The following is a 19,158-nucleotide window of genomic DNA, read 5'->3' as shown; positions in this document are numbered from 1 at the left end:
ATCGGCGCGGGTGGGGCGCTCGAACCTATCACATGAATTTGAGCCAATCAAATCTCGCGAAAAAGACATACACCGATTTCCGGTGCCTATATAAACGACCGAAATCCTTTAATTTTGACACGAAAAAGAGCATTTTACGAATTCAATGTTTGTTTTATTTTTTGCATCTATCAGTTTGAAATTTCTAGAAAATGAGCGAAAATGAATGTCATGTTACCTTTTAAAGTTTTAAATAGAATAGTGAAGAAGGGGAAATAGGTAGTGAGCTACAGTTACAGTTAGTTACAGAACGCATCAGAAACAATTTTTATTTTTTGGAAGAGCGAGATTGTCATTTTTTTGATTCTACAGTGATTTCTAGTCGGCAGGAAACATCGACTTCCTTTCAGAAAGGATTGTTGGCGTCTTGCTTCATCGCTTCTGACGGAATCGAATCGGCCAGGACTGCTCCGTAGTTCAAATTTTCAAGAGCTGCGGCAGCGATGGCGAACTGCGGCGGATAGCCACTAGAATTTAAGTATTTTAATTTTAGACATTGAAAATGAGTGAGATCGGGAGAAAAGTACTGTTGATTGGAGACAGTATGCTGAGTCACATTGACGAAGATCCAGACTTGATTATAAAGGTAGAGTGAAATTAAACAAGAATTCAAGCTAAAAAATATGATTTAGATTTCGTATCCGGGAATCCAAACATGGCAGCTCAATGAAATTCTCGACATAGAAGTTCTACCAAGCCCCGGTTTTTAAAAATCTGTTCATTTTCGACAACTTGCTTATTGATCGAAATCTTAAAACCTGGCGGAAAGTCCTGATGAAATCGACGGAGTGATCGTCCACGTGGGAACAAACGATGCGTCGACAGAAAGAGTCTTCCAGACGATCGAGCAAATCAGCTGGGCTTACCGAAACCTCATTCAGAAGCTGGAAACTATCTACAAAGATTGCTTTGTTTTACGATCACTGTGTGTACCTCGACAGGATCAGTTTGCTGAGCGAGCGAAAGAGATAAACGAGGTAGCTTTTCTCCACAAATCGGAATTTCAAAATTTCAAATAGAAAATTCGGAGATGCCCATCTCGCGATAACAAAGGCCTGGATTACGATTCGTACTTTGACGAGGATCCAAAATGGTATCACACAGATGGACTGCATCTTTCGAACGAAGGGCTCGAGAAATTCGCAGAAGTCATCAACCGAGTGGCAAAAAACACTCTCGAATCGCCGAAAAACCCAGATCGCCAGCCAATTGACTGGGCGGCCGTGGAAAAGTGGCGCAAAGAGAGAACGAGTGCCTTGGGTGATCAACAAATTCGATATAGAAAAACTAACTATCAACCGATTCTGGAGACGATATCGCCGGTTCTACGACAACTAGAGGGATTCAATCTGGCAAAATATCCAACGAAACAGGATGAACGCTTCATCGACGAAAAGGAAAGGTTCTTTTTTGTATTTTCGAAAGAGAAATAGGTAGCATTGATGCACCAAAAAAATCCTATAAAGCTCGTAATTCCACAAGAGACAGTGAAATCTGTCTGGGTCGCCCTGCCAAACCCAGAGCCAAGGAAGAAGCCCCCGGTTGAAAACCCCGTTAGTGCTCGAGTCAACAGTGTGCCTGACAATTTCCATTACGACGACGATCCGATTCGCCAAAGAATGATGATCAAGAAAAAGTCCGAGTCGCAAAAGTATCCTTCGGTTCCGCTCAGCCGATGGACACAAACAACCATGCCAAGTTTTCACAAAAAAAGGCTTTTAGAAAAACGTAGCAAAAAGCATATGAAAAGCCTGAAAAAGATTCCTCCTCGAAATAAACCGATTTCGCACTGGACGCCGATAAATAGGCAGCAAGGAGCAAAGGACCCAAACGACTTACGATAATCACGAACTAATAAGAAGAAAACAATAACACAGAAAAACTGCACGCTTCAAATCCACTGCTTATTCCACTTACAATGATAGAAAACGAATAAAGGTGTCGATCAAGGACTTACGCGTAAGGATCGTGAAATTTAGGGCGTTTGGGGCCGATTGCCTCGCTTATTGTCATATTTTGTTGGAGCGCCATGTTGGCCATTCCGACCCCGCCAACTTTCTCCAGCGAATTCTTCGTGTTGATGTGGCGCGGCGAAAGCATGTGGTTTTCGTATTGCTTTTGCGAGTTCATCGTTACCTGGCACACAGAGCAGGCGAATTTGTTTTGTTTCTGAAGTCATTTTTAGAAATTTTTGGACATTTTTTGCAACTAGCTTGAGTTGACTGACGTCAAAACCTGGGTCAGATTTTGAAGAGCTTAAACCAAAGGCCGCGTAGCGTAGCGGCTTTTTTAGAAACGGAGCCGCGAAGCGGCTTCGCAACATAACCAACTTAACTCTATTACTGAACTCTAAAACCTGACCCCGGATTTCTACGCAGGTTATCGTGCCCGTAAACTAACCTTTTGAAGCGGTGGTGGAGGAGGAGGATGAGAGGATCCGGGATAGTCATTTTGGTTCCCTCCCCGGTTTTGGTTGTTGTTGTATCTGACTGGATTGCCAGTAATGTGCTGATTCTGTCGCATCCGATCATTCGCTAAGATTCTTTCTTTTAGCGCGAATTCAAGCACAAAAGCTAAATAAGCTTTTTTCGAGAAAATGTCGCAAGCGTAAATTGTTACTATTGCTTCATTTTCTCGAAAAATCATGTGATTCACCAGCGCTTTCTCGGCCAGTCAGTAAAATTTTGATGAATTTTCTTGAAATTTTACTGAATGGCGCAAAGTTGCTTTGAATAATCTACTGGGTGAGAGAAGGGGATTCTACAGAAGCTCGTTTTTTTAGAATTTTATAGAAAAAAAACGAGAGTCTGCAGGGCCTTGTAATCTGGGCTCGGTAGATTGTCAAGTAACCTGAGTCAGGGTCCCGGAAGGGCTTCGATAACGGCTTTTTAAAGCCCGCTACAGAAGCTCATTTAGAACCCTCACTCAGGCTTCCACGCAGGATTACCGAGCCCAGCTTGTAATGAAAGAGGAAGGAAGTGACAAATCGTAGATTTCTTACCTGGCTGATGATCATTTCTTTTATGATACTGCAAAGAATTATCAATTCAAACTCAACCGAACGTTTTCAAGATTTCAAAGAATCAAAATATGAATCACGCGTTTCTTTTTTTTAATTTCAATTTCGTGTTTTACCTTTCGCTTGTTTCCTCCTGAATGCTGCTGGTGCGAGTTCGATTCTTGAGAGCTTTGCTGGGAACGGACGAGTTTCTCGCAGTGCTGCTTCGACATGCAGTGCGAGTAAGCTTGCTTCAGCGAGCTCATCGGGACGGAGCAAATTGGGCACCAGGAAAGCTTCGAATCTTCCATTAGATAGTGCTCAACCTTTTTGAGGTGCGGTTTTCCTTGCAAGTGCATGGTCATCGCTTGCGGGCCAAGTCTCAAATCAGGCTCAAATTCAATTATTTACAGATTTCACGTGTTCATCGGGTTGTTCAAGTGTAGAACAAGGCGTCATTCAAGTGTAAGTTTTCATTTGAAAGTATGGACTCGAATAGAAAAAAGATCATTTCTTCCTAACTCTTACTCCCTTAGGAACCCCTGTGCTAAGAGAGAAAGAAGGAGCCGCTCCTGACATTGCAAACAGCGCATTCAACCCTGTGTCCACGAGCGACTTCGTCGTGCTGCTTCTCATCTCCTCCTGGGCCGACCCCCGCGGTGGTCACGGTAGGAGCAATTGAAGACGAACAACAATCATCTTCAGAAGCGCTCATCAGGAGCTAAATTTGATATTTTTATTGTGGTGATTGATACCCGTAATTTTAACAATTCAACTTGATTTTATTCGTTAACAAAGAAAGTGCATTATTTAGCATAAAAATCCAAAAAACAAGAGAAAAATAAAGACAATCGATATTTCAAGAGACTGATCCCTCGGCCCGCGCCTGAGGCCAGGGAGGCGTCTATTAGTAATTAAACATTCATTTCATTTGAATACAAATGGGATTTTGAATATTTATCGATTCTCAATTGATCAGATGGACAGATCGTATACTTGGCGACAATATCCGTTCTTTCTCGCGGTATATAGACTGCTAAAGTTGATAAATAATGAGATTAACTGGCAATTAATCCTCTTTTCTTTTACCCCCTTTTTAAGAGAAAAAGAAGCAACCAAAGAGAAGAGAATACACGAAAACTAATGATTTCGTATTCTGGGCTCGGAAACCTGTGTCCAAAGCCTGAGTCATGGCCTTAAAGAGCTTGAATGAAAAGCTGCGTAGCGGCTTTTTTGATGTAGCCGCAATGCGCTTTGCGGCTTCTCTTTTAGAAAAGCCGCTACGCAGCATTTCATTAAAGCACTCTCAGGCCCTGACTGAGGTTTTGGACACAGGTTACCAACACCAGTTTGTGTTGCTTCTTTTTTTAAGTTCGTTCATTAAAAATGACCCACATAAAATCGGATCAGTTCTGTCCAATTGGGCCGAGGTTCATCTTGTAATACCTAGTTCGTTTAAAATTAATCTAAGAAAAATGCATTCCTCATTGTTCAGTTCTTTCTCTCAATTCTGCACTTGTATTCAGACTTGTCTTTCAGAGAGAGAATTGAGAGTCGGTAATCTTCGAATTTACCTGTTCGGGCGAGCGATTTTGAATGTGAAAACTTCTGGTGGCTTCAGAAGCTTTAGAGAAAGCAGCAGAACTTTGGCTTTGAGCGCAATCTGTCGAAAGTGAACGATTGTTCAGAGAATCCATTCTGAAATAAGGAAATGGTGATTTTCGACAAGTTATTTTCTTACTGACAGACACCTGTCAGATACCCTTAATAGTTTTCTTTGTTGAGTAAATAAGTAAAAATTAATTAACAGAATTTATGACTAGGCCTTTTCTCTTATTTTTTGGGAGGCAGAAGTGATTTTTGCAAATTTGGGATTGGCCGCTCGAGGAGAAAATTATGAATCACCCCGAAGCTAAAGAACTCGGCCTGAAAAATTCTTATCACGGAACATGAAGAAGGCAAGAATACAGAGAAAATTCAAGAAGAATAGGTTTTACTGACCGAAAAGTACAAAATAGGTAAATGTTAATTCATTAAAAATAGCTCAGTTGTGAGTTTTTTAAATTATAAAGTTAGGGTCAGCAATTAAACAGGCAAATACTTCTGTAATGTTTTCATGATAACTGATTCTATATCCCTCAAAAGGCCCCCATTTTAACGGATTCTCTAGCCCAAAGAACGTTATGTACAAAAGTAACAAAATTAGAAAATCCGTTAAAATGGGGACCCATTTGTTGAATATAGAATCAGTTATCATGAAGACATCCCAGAAGTATTTGCCAGTTAGAAAGGTGACCCCTAATTTAAATTTAAATAAACTGTGGAAAGTCAAGAGCATATTTGAATAAGGAGATTTTGGAAAGGCTGAAGAATGCCTCAATTTCAAGAGTCCCTGAATTCGCGGTTTTCGCTTTTATTATTCATTTATTCACGCTATAATGTTCTTGCCCATTTTCTTCGAAGAAAGGCTTATATAAGCCGTCACCTCAAATAAAATAAAAAAAATGACGCTTCTTTTCTGTCCGGAAGCGCGTTTTTTTGCTTTTTCCACGAGAGAATTTGCTCAGCGCCAAATTCCAAAATCCAGTTTTAATTTTCTTCTTTATAAATTGTAATTCTAATTGTAAAAGAGAACTCCTGACATGAAAGAATCGCTACGAGCAGGGCTCGCCGACCTGTGTAGAAAAACCTGAGTCAGGGTCTGATAGCGGCTTCGCGAAATTACCTATCCAATCAATTTTCTTTCTGACCCTTACTCAGGTTTTCTACACAGGTTGCCGAGCTCAGGCTACAAGTCTTATGAAGATGATTGATTGCTAGTTCAAGAACAGAAAAGATTGGGCCTAATTATCTAACTGGGCTGCTGTTTTTATAACCCAAAGTGGAGATAATTACCGTCTGCCAATACCACCCTTCCCCGATACTACTAGTTGGGCACTTTCGCTTTTATAACTTTTCTAAGCAAATATACAATGTTTCTGAATATATACTTTTAGAAACGAAAAAGAAAGAAAGAGATAGAAGACTGAAAGAAGTTAATAATAGAAGATAATGAGCAGTAATCAGCCGAGTAAGAAGCCGAATCTACAGAACTTCAAGGTCAGTTCGTTCAATTGATGATTCTTTGAATTATGAAAGTGAGAAAGTTGGTGCGAAAATGACTGCAATTTGTCTTTGAACACGTGGCAAAGAACCTTTTAGCATACTGGCCAAATCTGGATAATTATTCGAAGTGGTCCGTGATACTTCTCTTTTCGATCTTGAATATTTAAACTTTCTTTCTTCTGGGGACCAGGTGCTACTCAATAGACATAGTACTGTTACAGTAGTTCATTTTAAAATGTTCCTTGATATATGTTCAAGAAAAAATAGACAATGGGAAGCCTTTTCACTACTAGGAATCTTTTTCCATGGAAGTATTTATTTCATGGTTCAACGGAATTTCCTTTCGAGCATTTTTTCACTGTAAATGCAGTAAGATCTGCGATTTTCACTCTACTTTCGGTCAAATAAGGCAGAAAAGTTGAAAGTTTTTGCTAATTCTTCAAGATTTTTTCGAAATATTTCTGGCATAAATATTATTTAAAGCCAACTCAGAATAGTAAGCTAAATTAACCGAAAATGGGCTTTGAAATTGTGCTTTTTTCCTTTATAACAGCTTTTTAATTATCCAATTTATTAAACATAAGAGCTTTCTTCGCTAAAATATATAATTATCGCGCTTTCAGACATGTTTTTTAATCAAACAGCGTCAATCAAAAACCTCATAAATTTCAGATCAGTACAATTTTTATCCTCTCCCAATTTCCACCTTCGCCATTTTCTCTTCAAAAGCAACATCTATCGTTTCAGTTTAGTTGCCTAATTCATCGCGAGTTTGCGCCAAAGTACTTTTCTACTAAATTAATCAGGCGACCACTGTTTCCCATCTGGATTTCGCCTATTTCTTGAGAAAAGAGAAAAGCGACAAAAAAAAATTAACAATTATTTCTACCGTCCGCCATATTGTCTAAATATGATACTATTATCTGGCACAAAGGGCTCGAGATAATTTACAATATTTGAACTCGAATTTCCCCCTGAAAAGGGAACCATTACGGCCGCAAAACGCTACGACCAGCTACTCTTAGCGATTTGAGAGAGAATATTGGTTAATAAGAACTTTATTGTGACTAGCCTGGGAGCTGGGATGAGTATTTTTGATTGAGGTCAGCCTCAACTTGATCAAACAATAGAGAAATGGCAGAACCTCCGCTACAAGGAATTCTCAAGCTGAGTTGACAGAAATTATTAAATGGAAAATGAAAATTGATGGCCAAGTTACTCTTACGTCAAGATGCCAAAATAAGCGGATCTTGCATATCAAATTTCACCGGGTCGTCTGTTACTTGAATAGAACGGTCGAGTTACTTTCAGAAAGTGCCTTTCAGAAATACCCTCTTTTTTGAAATGATAAATCGACGAAGGTCCTATCAAGTTATTTTGACCCGGTGGTCTTCAGAGATTGATTCAGTCGATCCTCTAGAATTTTCGAGGAAGAAAAACAGTACTATCCGAAACACACGGGCTAATTCCCTGGCTCAAGCTTCCGATAGAAAGTATCAAATTTTAAAGGCAAAAGGTGCTCTTTTTGACAAATAATTTCTTTAAAAAAGTTGATCAATTGATCGTTTTCTATGAAGAAATTTTAAGAAACTGATTATTTTTTTCTTTTCTCTGGTAAATTTAGATTAAGTTTTCAATCATCGATAGCCCGTGATCTTGGATCGAATGGATTATTTATCCGATTAATAATTAGAAATCCAAACACTCATCTAAATCATTTCCCGAGGCAGAACTCAAGTCTAACGGATGGATACTCAATCATTGTCCAAGTTTTGTTGATACAAGAGAGTATTTTTTGAGCGACGTGTTATGTACCGAAAAATAAACCGTAAATTGTCATCTCCCGCCAAGAAGCGTCGCTTATCTCGGCAAGATGCCCATATCTCTGACACTCCACAAGCCAGTTTTGACACGGGTACAAATATACATTCAGCTGCCCTTGACAGCCATTACAGCGATTTTCATTTTTGACCCCAAAAAAGATAAAAAGGAACCACCGAAGCAGAAAGAAATCAGGCCCGAGAGCTATCTCGCCCGTCGCCGGGACAGTTACAGAGTCATTTCTTACCAACACTCTCATAATGTCAGCCACGAGGTTGCCCACTAGTAATGACTGTAAATAATCTCAGATCCTAGAAATACCAAACTGAAGTGTCTCTCAATGTCGGAAAAAGTGGCATGTCGAAGCCGCTCTTCAAGAGACAAAGTCTCTCATCTATGGGCACCAAGCAGCGAATACATTCCGATCTTCTCGGTAAGAACTCATTCTTTATCATAAATGCAGTGTCGTAAAATGATCAGAACCTAGTAAAAGGAGTTCACATCGCAAGCTCAGTATCAGTAGCCTCATTTGTAAAAAGTTTCAACAGCTGGTTTTTAATTTTTAATGAAATCATAATTTATAAATTTCAGAGTCATCATCTAAGCCTATTCTTACCGGCTCGCATTCTGTAAATCGTGCTCCTCCTCCTTTCAAGCGCCAGGAATCTACCCTTTCCAGGACTGTTCAGGTAAGAAAGATTTTTTTTTTCTCAAGAGAGTATCGATTACCACTTTGCCCAGTGCTTTCATTATTCCACCTACCCATCATATTTCCCTTCATTACTTGGCCTTCTTCAAAATCATTTTCGAAAAAGAAAAAAATAATGAAAAGTTCACTTTCAAGAGTAAAAAGTGTAGAGCCGAATTTCAAATATGGCGGAAGAAATCGAAGGGGTTCCAAATCGGAGCAATTGCCCCGTAAAAAGCTTCTCGATTACACTGCGAGTTTTCCTCATCCTTCTCCTACTTTGAGTAGATTAGAAGAAAATAGGAATTTTCTGGGGCTACCGAGGGTTTTCGAGTTTCCGAGCGAGTCCGCGATGAGTACGCCCCTTATGGTAAGTCTTGGTAATTGTGGGTTTTGTAATGAGCATCGAAGATTCTTTTTTTCATTTATCAAAACCAAAGACCCAGCTTGGGCGATCCACTAATCTAATCCGTCGACCTTTCATTGTTCCCCTGCCGGAGTCTAATCTTCTCTGTATGAAAAGCCGGGAGCAGCTATAACTTTTTGCGAGTGTCTCTCTTTTTTTTTCAAAAGAGGAGTAGAGACAGATTGAGAGAGCCTCCGTCTTTCCCTGACTCTAAAGAGGATCAGATAGTCGATGAGTTAAGCCGATCCAGTGTCGTTGTCATTCACTAGCGCATTCGACTTTATTTTTTATTCTGCTTGGGATACCAATTTTCAACCCCTGCCTTTTTTACGACATTCAAAAGATACGGCTCCTGTCTAAAATTGAGATAGTATTCGACCAATATTTTTTTACATAGAAAATCTTACCACCATTTTTACCTGAGCTCTGCAACCTGTGTAAAAACCTGAGCCAGGATCTGAAGAGCTCATTCAGCTCCTGAGTCAGGTTTTCTTCTCAGGTTGCCGAGCTCATTTTTACCTGAGCCATTAAAGTTCGGTTTTTATTCGTTCTCTATCCATCACACTTTAAATATTAATAATGCGGTCGTGATTGCATACGTTCCGTAGCAGATTTACAGATAACGCGAAATTATTAATTCTCGCACAGCGTTAACAATTAACTTCTTGCAAGCGCTTCTTTTTATAACAGAGCAACAGTGATTTAGGGACTCGTATTTGCGCAAAAATTACCCGCTCTTCAAGGCGACGCGAAATAAAGTGGCCTGTATCTTTTTGCGTTTATCCCTACCTACCTTTATCCCTTGTAATTGCTGGGGATAAGTTTTGTTAATAGTAGCGGATAAAAAAATAGTTGGGCGCTCTTTGGGAGCCCGCAGAGGAATCGCTGACAAGAGAGGAGTCGTAAAAAAAGAATAATTGTTGTAAAGAGGCGAAAATCAACTTTGAAAAAAATCCCATTCGTAAAATTGCCGAAAAATGGCAGAGAGAAAGGCGAATGTGCGATGGCAACAAACCGCGCGCAAGATTCAGGCAGTTGGTGCCATGAAGCAGAATCTATCCTTTGCTCAGGTAAAGAAAAAATACTGAGATATCCTTTGTATTGGTGTCAACGCTTAATGTTTATAATCCTATTGTCAACAAAAGTCCTAGACTTATTTGGTAGTTGGGGTTATCCTTCGAGCTGCCCCTAACCCTAAAGCTAACCCAGGGAACTAACCCTAACCCCGGGACCCCCATCGAAGCCCTAAACCACGAGGCTTCCCCTCGGACCCCCTTTAGAGTTCTCAGTCTCAACCGTGGCTCGAATCTAAGGCTCTAAAGATTGTCCATCTCTAAGACATACCAGTATAAGAGTCTTACGAGCACTTTATATTTTGTTAGTAACGGTACCTCCTGACCCTTATTCTTCTTCATCGACTTTCATTCGCGCTTCTGTCAATCTCTAACAGGGCCTCTTTAGGAATTTATTATAATCTCAACATAATTTGTCCTCTTTCGCCTTGTCAGTTCAGTATATTGCTACATATTTCCCGTTAAAATTAAATACAATACTGCTCCTTGCCGCAGTGCATAAGGATCGCTCTTGCCGCAGTATTTTGCGCCGTTGTCAATTCGGTGCTCGGAAAAGCGAATGTCTTAATCCCTACTTTGCGGATTTTTCAATTATTTATATTGAAAATTAACGATTGGGGAGAGAATATATTTTCTACTAGACAAAAAAATAAAAGAAAAAAGAATGTCAGAGAGAATAAAAGAAGCTATCTCTATAATGGAGACTATCTCAGGCCGGTGTTCAGTTTTTGTAATTACGATAAGCACTATCATGGCTTCTGGTTCACTTTTCTTATATTTTGTCTCTCGTAAATAAGTGATTGGGATATTGGCTATGGACCATAGCCTATGGTGCATTAGCATTTCGATGCGCCATAGTTTGCGATAAAATATGCAGATCTGTCGCTGAAACGTTCAATGTGATTACAGTAGCTTGGTAATCGACTGTGTGCTTTATCGACACACCCGCCCAACGCCATCCCCATATTTGTCTTCTCAGTCACTTGAAACCTATTTTCACCAAAATGAACACGAGTGGACAAGAAAAGCCCGAAAGAGAAATTTCCTTGTCCCAGAGCGTCCAGGATGAAATCATAGAAGAGGACAAGGAGTTCTCTCCTGTTCCCTACAGGCGACATGCCACGGTCAAGCGGGCGCCTATTTTGTCCGGCTATCACTCCAGAAAACTGATAAGAGATGATGTTCCGGAGGCTGATGGGCACTCGAATTCAGCTAGAACTTCAAGGAATAAGTTCGAATCGATTATTTTACTAGAAATATCCAAGCAATCTTGCTGATAAAAATCCATTTTCTTTCCAAAAGTATTTTCCTGAACTTGAATTCTCAGAGCATCAACTCGCTATTCAAGTTCGCTCCGTGGCTTCGTCAATCATTGGCGAAGTACCACATCAAGGCTCGATTTTTCTCTTTGCTCAAGATATCTCTCTTTAGTCTTTGGCTTTAAAATCGCATCAAAAGCTCGGATAGAACGTCGACCAGTTCATCCGTAAACTGCGCCGGGCGTTTTAGCTCTAAGCGCCTCTCGTTGTTTCCCGATGGGTGGAACAGTCAATTAGCAGAAAGTTACGGTCCATTTTAGTTTTTAATGAAAGCACTTAATTCTGACGTAAAGCAGTTGTTGACCGGGTAGCATAGGAGACAAACGATAACTTTACATTTGCAGCAAACGAAAGCGCTCATGCGCCGGAAAACAGAAGTTCTGATCCACGACTCTACGGTCGAAGGCGAAAATGTGGAAGACAAGTTTCGACAGTTGACGCTCAAGCGTATGCAAACACGCGGACGGCTCATTGGAGCGCTCCTAGGTCCCGTCAAGAAAGAACGACTTGACGAGTTCAGAGGTGAGTCGCCGTCAATCATTAACGAATAGCCGAATTTACTGCTAGGAGGCCCGAGTACTGATCAGTACTACCCACCTCAGCATGATCCTTCTTCTCGCGGCCCAACCTTCCGCGACCCGAGCCAACTTGAGCCAGACACTCTTCCAAGCGGCAGGACTCATGCTGACTCCATCTCCGTTCCTTTCAACCGCCAGACCACCACTCATACAACGGCCAGGTATTTTCCCTCCCTTTTACTTGAACTGGTGTTCTAAGTTAAAACTTCTAACTTTGTCGACGTTTTACTGAAAGGCCTTTTCAGTAAATTCTATCGCAATGATACTCTCGGCCAGTCAGGCCTGTTTATGAGACCGCCAATTCGGCAATCCGGTCAATCGGAAATATCCGCCGCTGGGTAATATAAAAAATAAAGAACGTTTTCACCTTGACCTTGCATGACCACGGAACTCAGTTTTTTTTTTCAGACGCAAGCATGAAGTAATTGAATCATTCGAGCTCTCGCTAAAATTTTAACTGCTTGATTTCATTCCATGACTAATTAAGATTCCAAATGCTTCGGATTCTCATTTTACCATGTTTTTAGCGCAATGAACCAACCCTATGGAAAGGAATCTGTTGCTGCCATCGGTTGGAAAGCGCTGAAGGCGACGATTTCTGGCGTCTCAGTTATAAAACAGCTCATTCCACAACCGGACGACGAGGATGAAGATCATGATGTTTTCCGACCATCGGAGGGGACGATCGACCACAGAGACGATGGAATGGGATTGAGTTTCGGCCCCGGAGAAGGAACGATCTCAGAGCAACCAGAACCCGATTCACGAGAGCTTGATGATGAGGACGACTTGGATGAGGAAGATGACCAAGTTGCAGACACTCTTCTCGATCATCCCGACCCCGTCGTGCAGCCAACCCGACAGAGTATGCGCAGGCCAACTTTAGGCGAACTCTCCGGAATGAAAAAAGAACAACTAGGTCGAAAAGTTTCAATTCAAGTAAACGAGCCACTGCCTGTCTCGCCTCATCCTCATACAGACCAGCCGAAGCCAAAGATGAAGAGATTAATGTCGCAAGTTTTCTCGAGAAGGGATAAGAGATATCCAGGCTTGGGATTTGTTTCGAGATGCATGGGTAGAGCGAGAAAGTCAAGAGTCGACAGCCAAGTGAAGCAACAACTCGATGAGTGGCAGGACCACAGGTTTTTTCGTCTGAAAATGGCTTCTTATAATTTCTATTTGTAGGCCGTTCTTTACTTGGTACGTCTCAAGTGTGCAGGTTATGGTTCTACTTGTGGGAATCGCATCTTTTGGCGTGGCGAGTTTCGGTTTAGAAGATGAACATGCTCAAGAGACAGTCGAGTATCAATTTTCGCCGAAAAATATCAAACTTGTTAAAAAACGAAACTTCTACTTTGGACCTAAATTCGCAGATCTCATCAGACTAGGTTTAAATTTATCTAACATTTTTGATAACTTTTTGTTAGGCGCAAAATATGCACCTTGTATGAGAAGGGATCGGAAAATCATGGACATCATCGGTTGCGAGCAGCAGAAAGAACAACAAACTGCTTGTTGCAAATATGGAAACAAATGTATTCAAGCCTCGAAAGCCGAATGCGACCACCACATGTACCAGTTCATGACGTTGAATGATTCTACTTGGATGGGCTCGACCGGGGGTAACAACAACTGGCACTCGGCTTATCAGGAATTCAAAACCGGCTCTGTTTGTGGACTTGACCCATTTTTCTGGTAAGTTCTCTAAAAAGGAGATTCAATTTCATAAAACTTATAGCGACGAAACCCATACCGAAGTTCTGTTCAACCTGGAATTCGAAAAAGACAAAAACGAAAGCTTTTCCCGGAGACACACACCAAAATGGAGAAGCGGCACTCCGGATGATATCACTCGCTGGCCGAAATGCTCCGCCTCGCCCGAGAAAATGCTCGAAATCGGAAGGAAAAATAGCCGCGACGCTCCACCATGGATGACCTGTAATGTCAACGCTAGACCCTGTTGCATTGGTACTGAAGGACAATGCAAGATTGTGTCGAAAGAATACTGCGATACAATGGAGGTGAGAGGAGTTATTCTTTCGGCATTATTAATTCTCGTAGGGAAAATGGCATGGGGATGCATTTTTATGTTCCCAAGTCGATTGTTTGAAGGACACATGTGGGCTGATTCCTTTCCTGACTCCCTTCGTTCCCGATCAAATTTATCGACTTCATTTGTCACTTTTCATCCACGCTGGAATTCTTCATCTTTGCATAACTCTCTTCTTCCAGGTAAGAATATTCTTTGAAGTCGATTTTAGAGACGTTTTTCAGATGGTGGTGCTACGAGATTTGGAAAAACTAGCAGGCTGGTGGAGAATAGCGTTGATTTACATTCTCTCTGGCATGGTTGGAAATCTTGCGTCTGCGATTTTCGTTCCCTACAAACCTGATGTTGGACCAAGTGGCGCGCAATATGGACTTATTGCGTGCCTCTTTGTCGAGTTCATCCAAAGCTGGCAGCTCTTGGATCAACCCTGGGTATGCGTTTCAATTTATTGACTTGAGTAATCAGCTGTTGATTTAGCATGCAGTTTTGAAACTCGCCGTTATCGCAATTTTCCTGTTTTTATTCGGACTCTTGCCGTGGGTTGACAACTACGCTCATATCTTTGGCTTCATTTCCGGCATTCTTCTGTCCTTTGCTCTTTTGCCCTACATTGTTTTCGGTAAAAAATCTTGAGTTTTCATCCTCGTAAATGTTTTGAATTTAGGAAAATTCGACCAAGGACGAAAGATGTTCCAAGCTTTGACCTCCATTGCTGCCTGGCTAGCGATGACAGTCGTTTTGCTGATAGTGTTTTACTACTCTGATTTTGAAGTGGAAAACGCATCGCTACTGACGTGTATTTCTCTTGTCGGCGATCAACAAGATGAGACTTGTAAGTCTTCTGTTTCTTTAAGAAATGATTTGAGCTCTCTTTTAGCAATCAACTTCTGCAAAGAGCACCTCAACAAGCCCGTACGGTACGACGAGTTCTGGGAAGTCCACGACGAACAGACGTGGATCAACGAAAGACGCTGCGTTTTAAAGAACCCTTGACGCCATTTAAAATTCAATTATTTATCAAAGTACGCGCTCGTGGCCAGAAAAGCGCCGAAGACCTTCGTAGAATTTCAAATTCAATTTCAAAGTAACTATAAGAAAGTGTACATTAATTGACCTACAGAAACCATACTTCGCTCGAATCAACATTAATTTATTTCTTCATTCTCTTTCTCGCCAATTCTTACGTTTCCGAAATGCTGAAAATCCGTTTTACCTCATCTGCTCCTTACTTCCTTGTTATTTTATTTCGATAATGTGCCTTGAATAAATATTTTAAAATCAGAAACAGAATAAAATCTCAGTAGACAGTATTTTTCTACACTGTAAAAATACTACAAGTTGAAGCAAAATTTTATAACGTAAACTGGCTCTCGATTCATTTTTGCAAAATTTTTCACAGTCACGAAGATTCTTTTATAAATACCACGGTTTATAAATACCACGGCCACCTGAAACAGCTGACTTATTGGGTCAGTTATCAGCTGTTCAAAATACGCATTTGAGTTGGCGGATAAAGTAGAGCAGTATACACTGTATATTATACAGCGTATGCAATTTATGCTTTCGTATGATTTCCGCATGAACATCCATTTCAAAATCAGCCTTTCACCTTGCAGTCAAGCTCAGTTTACCTCTCGCTTGTTTAATGTTTATCCCAAAATACGATAAAAAAGGGCGCCAGCAAAGCATATGCATTCTTTCAAAGAGTCGTTGTTTACTTCAAAATTGACTGAAATCATCCCAATTTGGAAAAGTGATGGTAGAGTAGAAGGTATTCTCTGTACTTCAGTATAATCGCGAATCGCCCCGGGGCCCAGTCGCGTCGACATTGACATTCCGGATTTGATCGGGCTCCGGCGAGAAGTCGGACATGACCCGGCTGATCCCTCTCGGTGCGATAAAAAGCCCGGCCCGACTTGGCCCTGTTGGGCGCGACCGGCCGCGACGAACTTGGCCCAGAGAATGTACAGGAGACGGCGTTCACCTGGCGCGCCCTGTGGAGGTTGTTTGACCCGTTCGGCCTGCTCTACCCGAACTGCAAGAATTCGAGCAGAGCGCACTTACGACAGAGCACGTGAATCCGGAGCAGCTCGACGCACCCGATGAGCAGGTAAACTCTGAGCGCGATTTCGCAACGCTCTTGACGCATTTTTCAGTGGAGACGCGTCCAAAACCGCCGAACCACCTGAAGATAACAAAGAGGATGAGAGAGACGAGACGCCCGGCCAATTCACCTCAGAAGACGAGGCTTGGAGATCCTACTTAGAAAACCCTTCAATGGGCTTATCTATCGCAGCCAACGATGAGGACACTGCTGGGGCATTAGGAAATTTTGTTCAAAGCAAAAAATGACATTGTTGAGTAATTGCAGAAGAATCTTTGATAAAATCTAAAAAGCGACTCTTTACGAATATTATAAAGTCCCGCCCGACAAACGCACAAAGCTCGGACCAGCTTCAAATCTAAATAAGAATAATTCCAGGTTTGAAAATAAATTTCATAAAGAAGAAAGTTTCTCATTATTTTTAGCCCAACAAAAAGTGTGAAACTTCATGCATCTTCAAGCAGCACCCGCTCGATTACCCTGGTCAAGACTGAGCCTTCCACTTTGAGTCAGTCCATTCCCGTTAAAAACGAGCCCGATGAAGACTCGAACACTTCCGTCGGAAAGATACCTGGAGTTATTTCAGGCCAGGCAATTACGATCGAGAACTTTAATTCAAATACCTTCATCAGCAGGAGATCCCCGGACTCAACCTATTCCGACACCAGTAAAGGTTTGCCAAAGTCAATTAAATCAATAAATATATCGACAAGGATCTCCTCTCACTTGCAACTTTGGCGCTGAGGAAGATGAAGAATTCGCGAATCTTGCTGCTCATAACTCCGAAAACCCCGATGACGACTTCCATTACTCGATGGAAGCTCCAAAGAGTCTCAAGCAAAAACGAGATGAACCAACGATGAGTTACATCAATAAAGGTCACTTTTACTGCATCACGCTGAAAGGTTCGAAAAAGAATCTGATGATGGGGATCGAAAGAGTCAAGTCAATCATCTCCGTCGTCTTTGGAGAGACAAAACCAGATGAAGAACAGCTCAAGCATTGGAAGTATTGGCACTCGAGGTAAACCATCTAATTGTTGCCTTGATAAGGTTTTCTTCAGGCAGCATACTGCAAAGCAGAGGGTAATCGACATTGCTGATTACAAAGAATCCGCCATGGTCAGAGAGATCTCCGAGTTCTCTCACAATGCGATTTCGTTTGTCTGGGATGTCAATACAGTCGCAAAAATTTACATTGCTGTAAATTGCTTATCTACGGATTTTTCCGCGCAAAAGGGCATCAAGGTAAGATATTTTCCACAGAAAAGAATTTTAATCGAAGCAAAGGGAATGCCTTTGCTGATCCAAATTGACACCTTCGACGAGAACCAACCGGACGAGCCGATCCACCGCGGCGCTTGTCAGATTAAAGTCTTCTGCGACAAGGGCGCTGAGCGTAAAATCCGCGACGAAGAACGCAAAGCCCTCCGCAAGCGCCAAAAATCAGGACAATACACGATGCTCCAGCCGCAAGATGTCAAGGGCTCAATAATGTCAACCGGCAGAAAGCACGACATTGTCTATTACAGAACGATGCATGACACTTCGATAAATCCGGTTTACTTTCAGCCGGAAATTAGTAATTCAGCCGTCGAGACCATGGTATGAACAATTATTGACGCAAGGAGCCTATTTTTAGCCCTTTTTCCAAACACGAAATTCTTCACTGTCCGTTTCCGAAGCGGACACGTCCTCAATCTTCGGCGCCCTCTCAGAACTCGCCTCCTTCTCTAACGAAACCCTCAACGCTGCAACTCGCCCTCCGAGCTCTCGGAATCTCTATTTTCCCTCTAATTCTTCTGGAATTACTGTTACGCCCACATCAGGACCGGGTTCGAATTCTTTGTTGAAATCAAGGAAGAGAATCTAATTTTTTTCAATCCGAAAACAGCACCGTCGTCATTGAACCAGCCTGATTCCGAAACTGATGAGCCAACAATCAAATGCCCCAGACAGGAGCCTCCTTCCAAAATACTCCTGTATGTTCGAAAATCGACCGAGGAAATTTTCGACGCGCTAATGCTCCGCCAGCCAAATGTCAGAGGCCTGACGAATGCGATTGCGGAAAAGTACGCGTTTGATGCGAACAAAATCACAAGAGTAAGATTCCGCTGGAGAGACGAGTTATCAAGCATTCAATTCATTTTCAGGTCTATAAAAAGCAAAAACGCGGAATTCTCGTGAACATGGACGACAACATCATCCAGCACTATTGCCACGAGGACACCTTCATCATCGACTTTCTTTACGAAGATGATGGATCCGTCCGAGTCACGCTCGCAGAATTTACCGGCAATTTTTAAACCCTACTATGCAAAATCTCAAAGCACACATGTTTCTTCTTCTTCTGTACGAAGCCTTGTATAAACGCCTCGTTTTGAAAGTTCAAAAAGCCAAAGATAAAAATTACTAATTTTGAATTTTGAAAATGGAGGGAAAATTTGCGGTGTTTTATCATAGTAATCGACGTAAATACAACAGTTGGATACAATTTTTCGGATACCGTCTCTTACTACGCAAAAATACTCCTATACGCTCTTCTGGGGTTGGGTGAAGCAAAGAAACTCCTGCTCGATCGCCCTACAACCATTCCCTTTCCCTGTTTCTTTGCGGGTGGGTTTTAGAATTGCCTTCTTGACTTCTCGAATTCTACAGCTCAGTTTCTACTAAACTGGCCGGAATGAGGAATTTTTCTATTTTTTACCTTTTCGTCATCTTCGTAAAAGTGAAACTGACACCCCACTGCGCGGGCGCCCTCTCAACAACACTCGTTCTAGAAACTTTTGCTTCTTTTTCCCCCAACTTTCCACACTCGTTCTCACGCTCGGGCTAGTGGGGTCACGTATTGGATCTGTAGGGTTTGATGGTTATTCTGGGAAATATATTTTATTGTATTCATAATTACGTCGATTATCATAGTAATCGACGTAAATACAACAGTTGGATACAATTTTTCTACTACCTTACTCCGTTGT

At 41.5% G+C, this 19,158-nt stretch overlaps 4 protein-coding genes across 8 annotated transcripts; 3 read left to right on the top strand and 1 right to left on the bottom strand.

Moving 5' to 3' along the window:
- Positions 1 to 151: 151 nt before the first annotated feature.
- LOC145696587 (uncharacterized) lies at positions 152 to 3,419 on the bottom strand. The gene is made up of 5 exons (XM_081773652.1): positions 3,175 to 3,419; positions 3,041 to 3,068; positions 2,440 to 2,573; positions 1,997 to 2,208; positions 152 to 506 (listed from the first exon to the last, which is right to left on the bottom strand). Exons 1-5 carry the CDS (start codon positions 3,400 to 3,402, stop codon positions 386 to 388), a joined length of 723 nt encoding a protein of 240 aa, XP_081629778.1. The 5' UTR covers positions 3,403 to 3,419; the 3' UTR covers positions 152 to 385.
- LOC145696586 (uncharacterized) lies at positions 454 to 1,985 on the top strand. Its single transcript, XM_081773651.1, has 4 exons — positions 454 to 625; positions 672 to 736; positions 809 to 1,016; positions 1,059 to 1,985. The coding sequence occupies exons 1-4, from the start codon at positions 542 to 544 to the stop codon at positions 1,470 to 1,472; spliced, it is 771 nt and encodes a 256-aa protein (XP_081629777.1). The 5' UTR covers positions 454 to 541; the 3' UTR covers positions 1,473 to 1,985.
- A 1,211-nt stretch (positions 3,420 to 4,630) lies between the features above and the next one.
- On the top strand, positions 4,631 to 15,366 carry LOC145697413 (inactive rhomboid protein 1-like). Of its 5 annotated transcripts, XM_081774611.1 has the most exons (17): positions 4,631 to 4,751; positions 4,956 to 5,055; positions 6,034 to 6,136; positions 8,279 to 8,396; positions 8,555 to 8,652; positions 11,794 to 11,971; positions 12,017 to 12,188; positions 12,273 to 12,365; positions 12,555 to 13,169; positions 13,213 to 13,415; positions 13,455 to 13,722; positions 13,766 to 14,048; positions 14,089 to 14,259; positions 14,302 to 14,508; positions 14,555 to 14,696; positions 14,742 to 14,909; positions 14,955 to 15,366. In XM_081774611.1, exons 3-17 carry the CDS (start codon positions 6,089 to 6,091, stop codon positions 15,068 to 15,070), a joined length of 2,880 nt encoding a protein of 959 aa, XP_081630737.1. In that variant the 5' UTR covers positions 4,631 to 4,751; positions 4,956 to 5,055; positions 6,034 to 6,088; the 3' UTR covers positions 15,071 to 15,366. The 5 variants fall into 5 exon arrangements, with proteins under 5 accessions (XP_081630737.1, XP_081630736.1, XP_081630739.1 ...); XM_081774610.1 differs by lacking the exon at positions 4,631 to 4,751 and having other exon boundaries at positions 4,897 to 5,055; XM_081774613.1 differs by lacking the exons at positions 4,631 to 4,751; positions 12,273 to 12,365 and having other exon boundaries at positions 4,898 to 5,055.
- Positions 15,367 to 16,425: 1,059 nt separating this feature from the next.
- Positions 16,426 to 18,640, top strand: LOC145698453 (grainyhead-like protein 1 homolog). Its single transcript, XM_081775656.1, has 9 exons — positions 16,426 to 16,438; positions 16,499 to 16,559; positions 16,607 to 16,854; positions 16,895 to 17,204; positions 17,245 to 17,428; positions 17,471 to 17,785; positions 17,823 to 18,015; positions 18,075 to 18,283; positions 18,334 to 18,640. Exons 1-9 carry the CDS (start codon positions 16,426 to 16,428, stop codon positions 18,484 to 18,486), a joined length of 1,686 nt encoding a protein of 561 aa, XP_081631782.1. The 3' UTR covers positions 18,487 to 18,640.
- The last annotated feature ends 518 nt before the right edge of the window (positions 18,641 to 19,158 follow it).

This window comes from Oikopleura dioica, chromosome 2 (assembly GCF_907165135.1).
Source record: "Oikopleura dioica chromosome 2, OKI2018_I68_1.0, whole genome shotgun sequence".
In the NCBI taxonomy this organism is placed as follows: Eukaryota; Metazoa; Chordata; class Appendicularia; order Copelata; family Oikopleuridae; genus Oikopleura; species Oikopleura dioica.
This window is presented reverse-complemented; position numbering and strand designations above follow the sequence as displayed.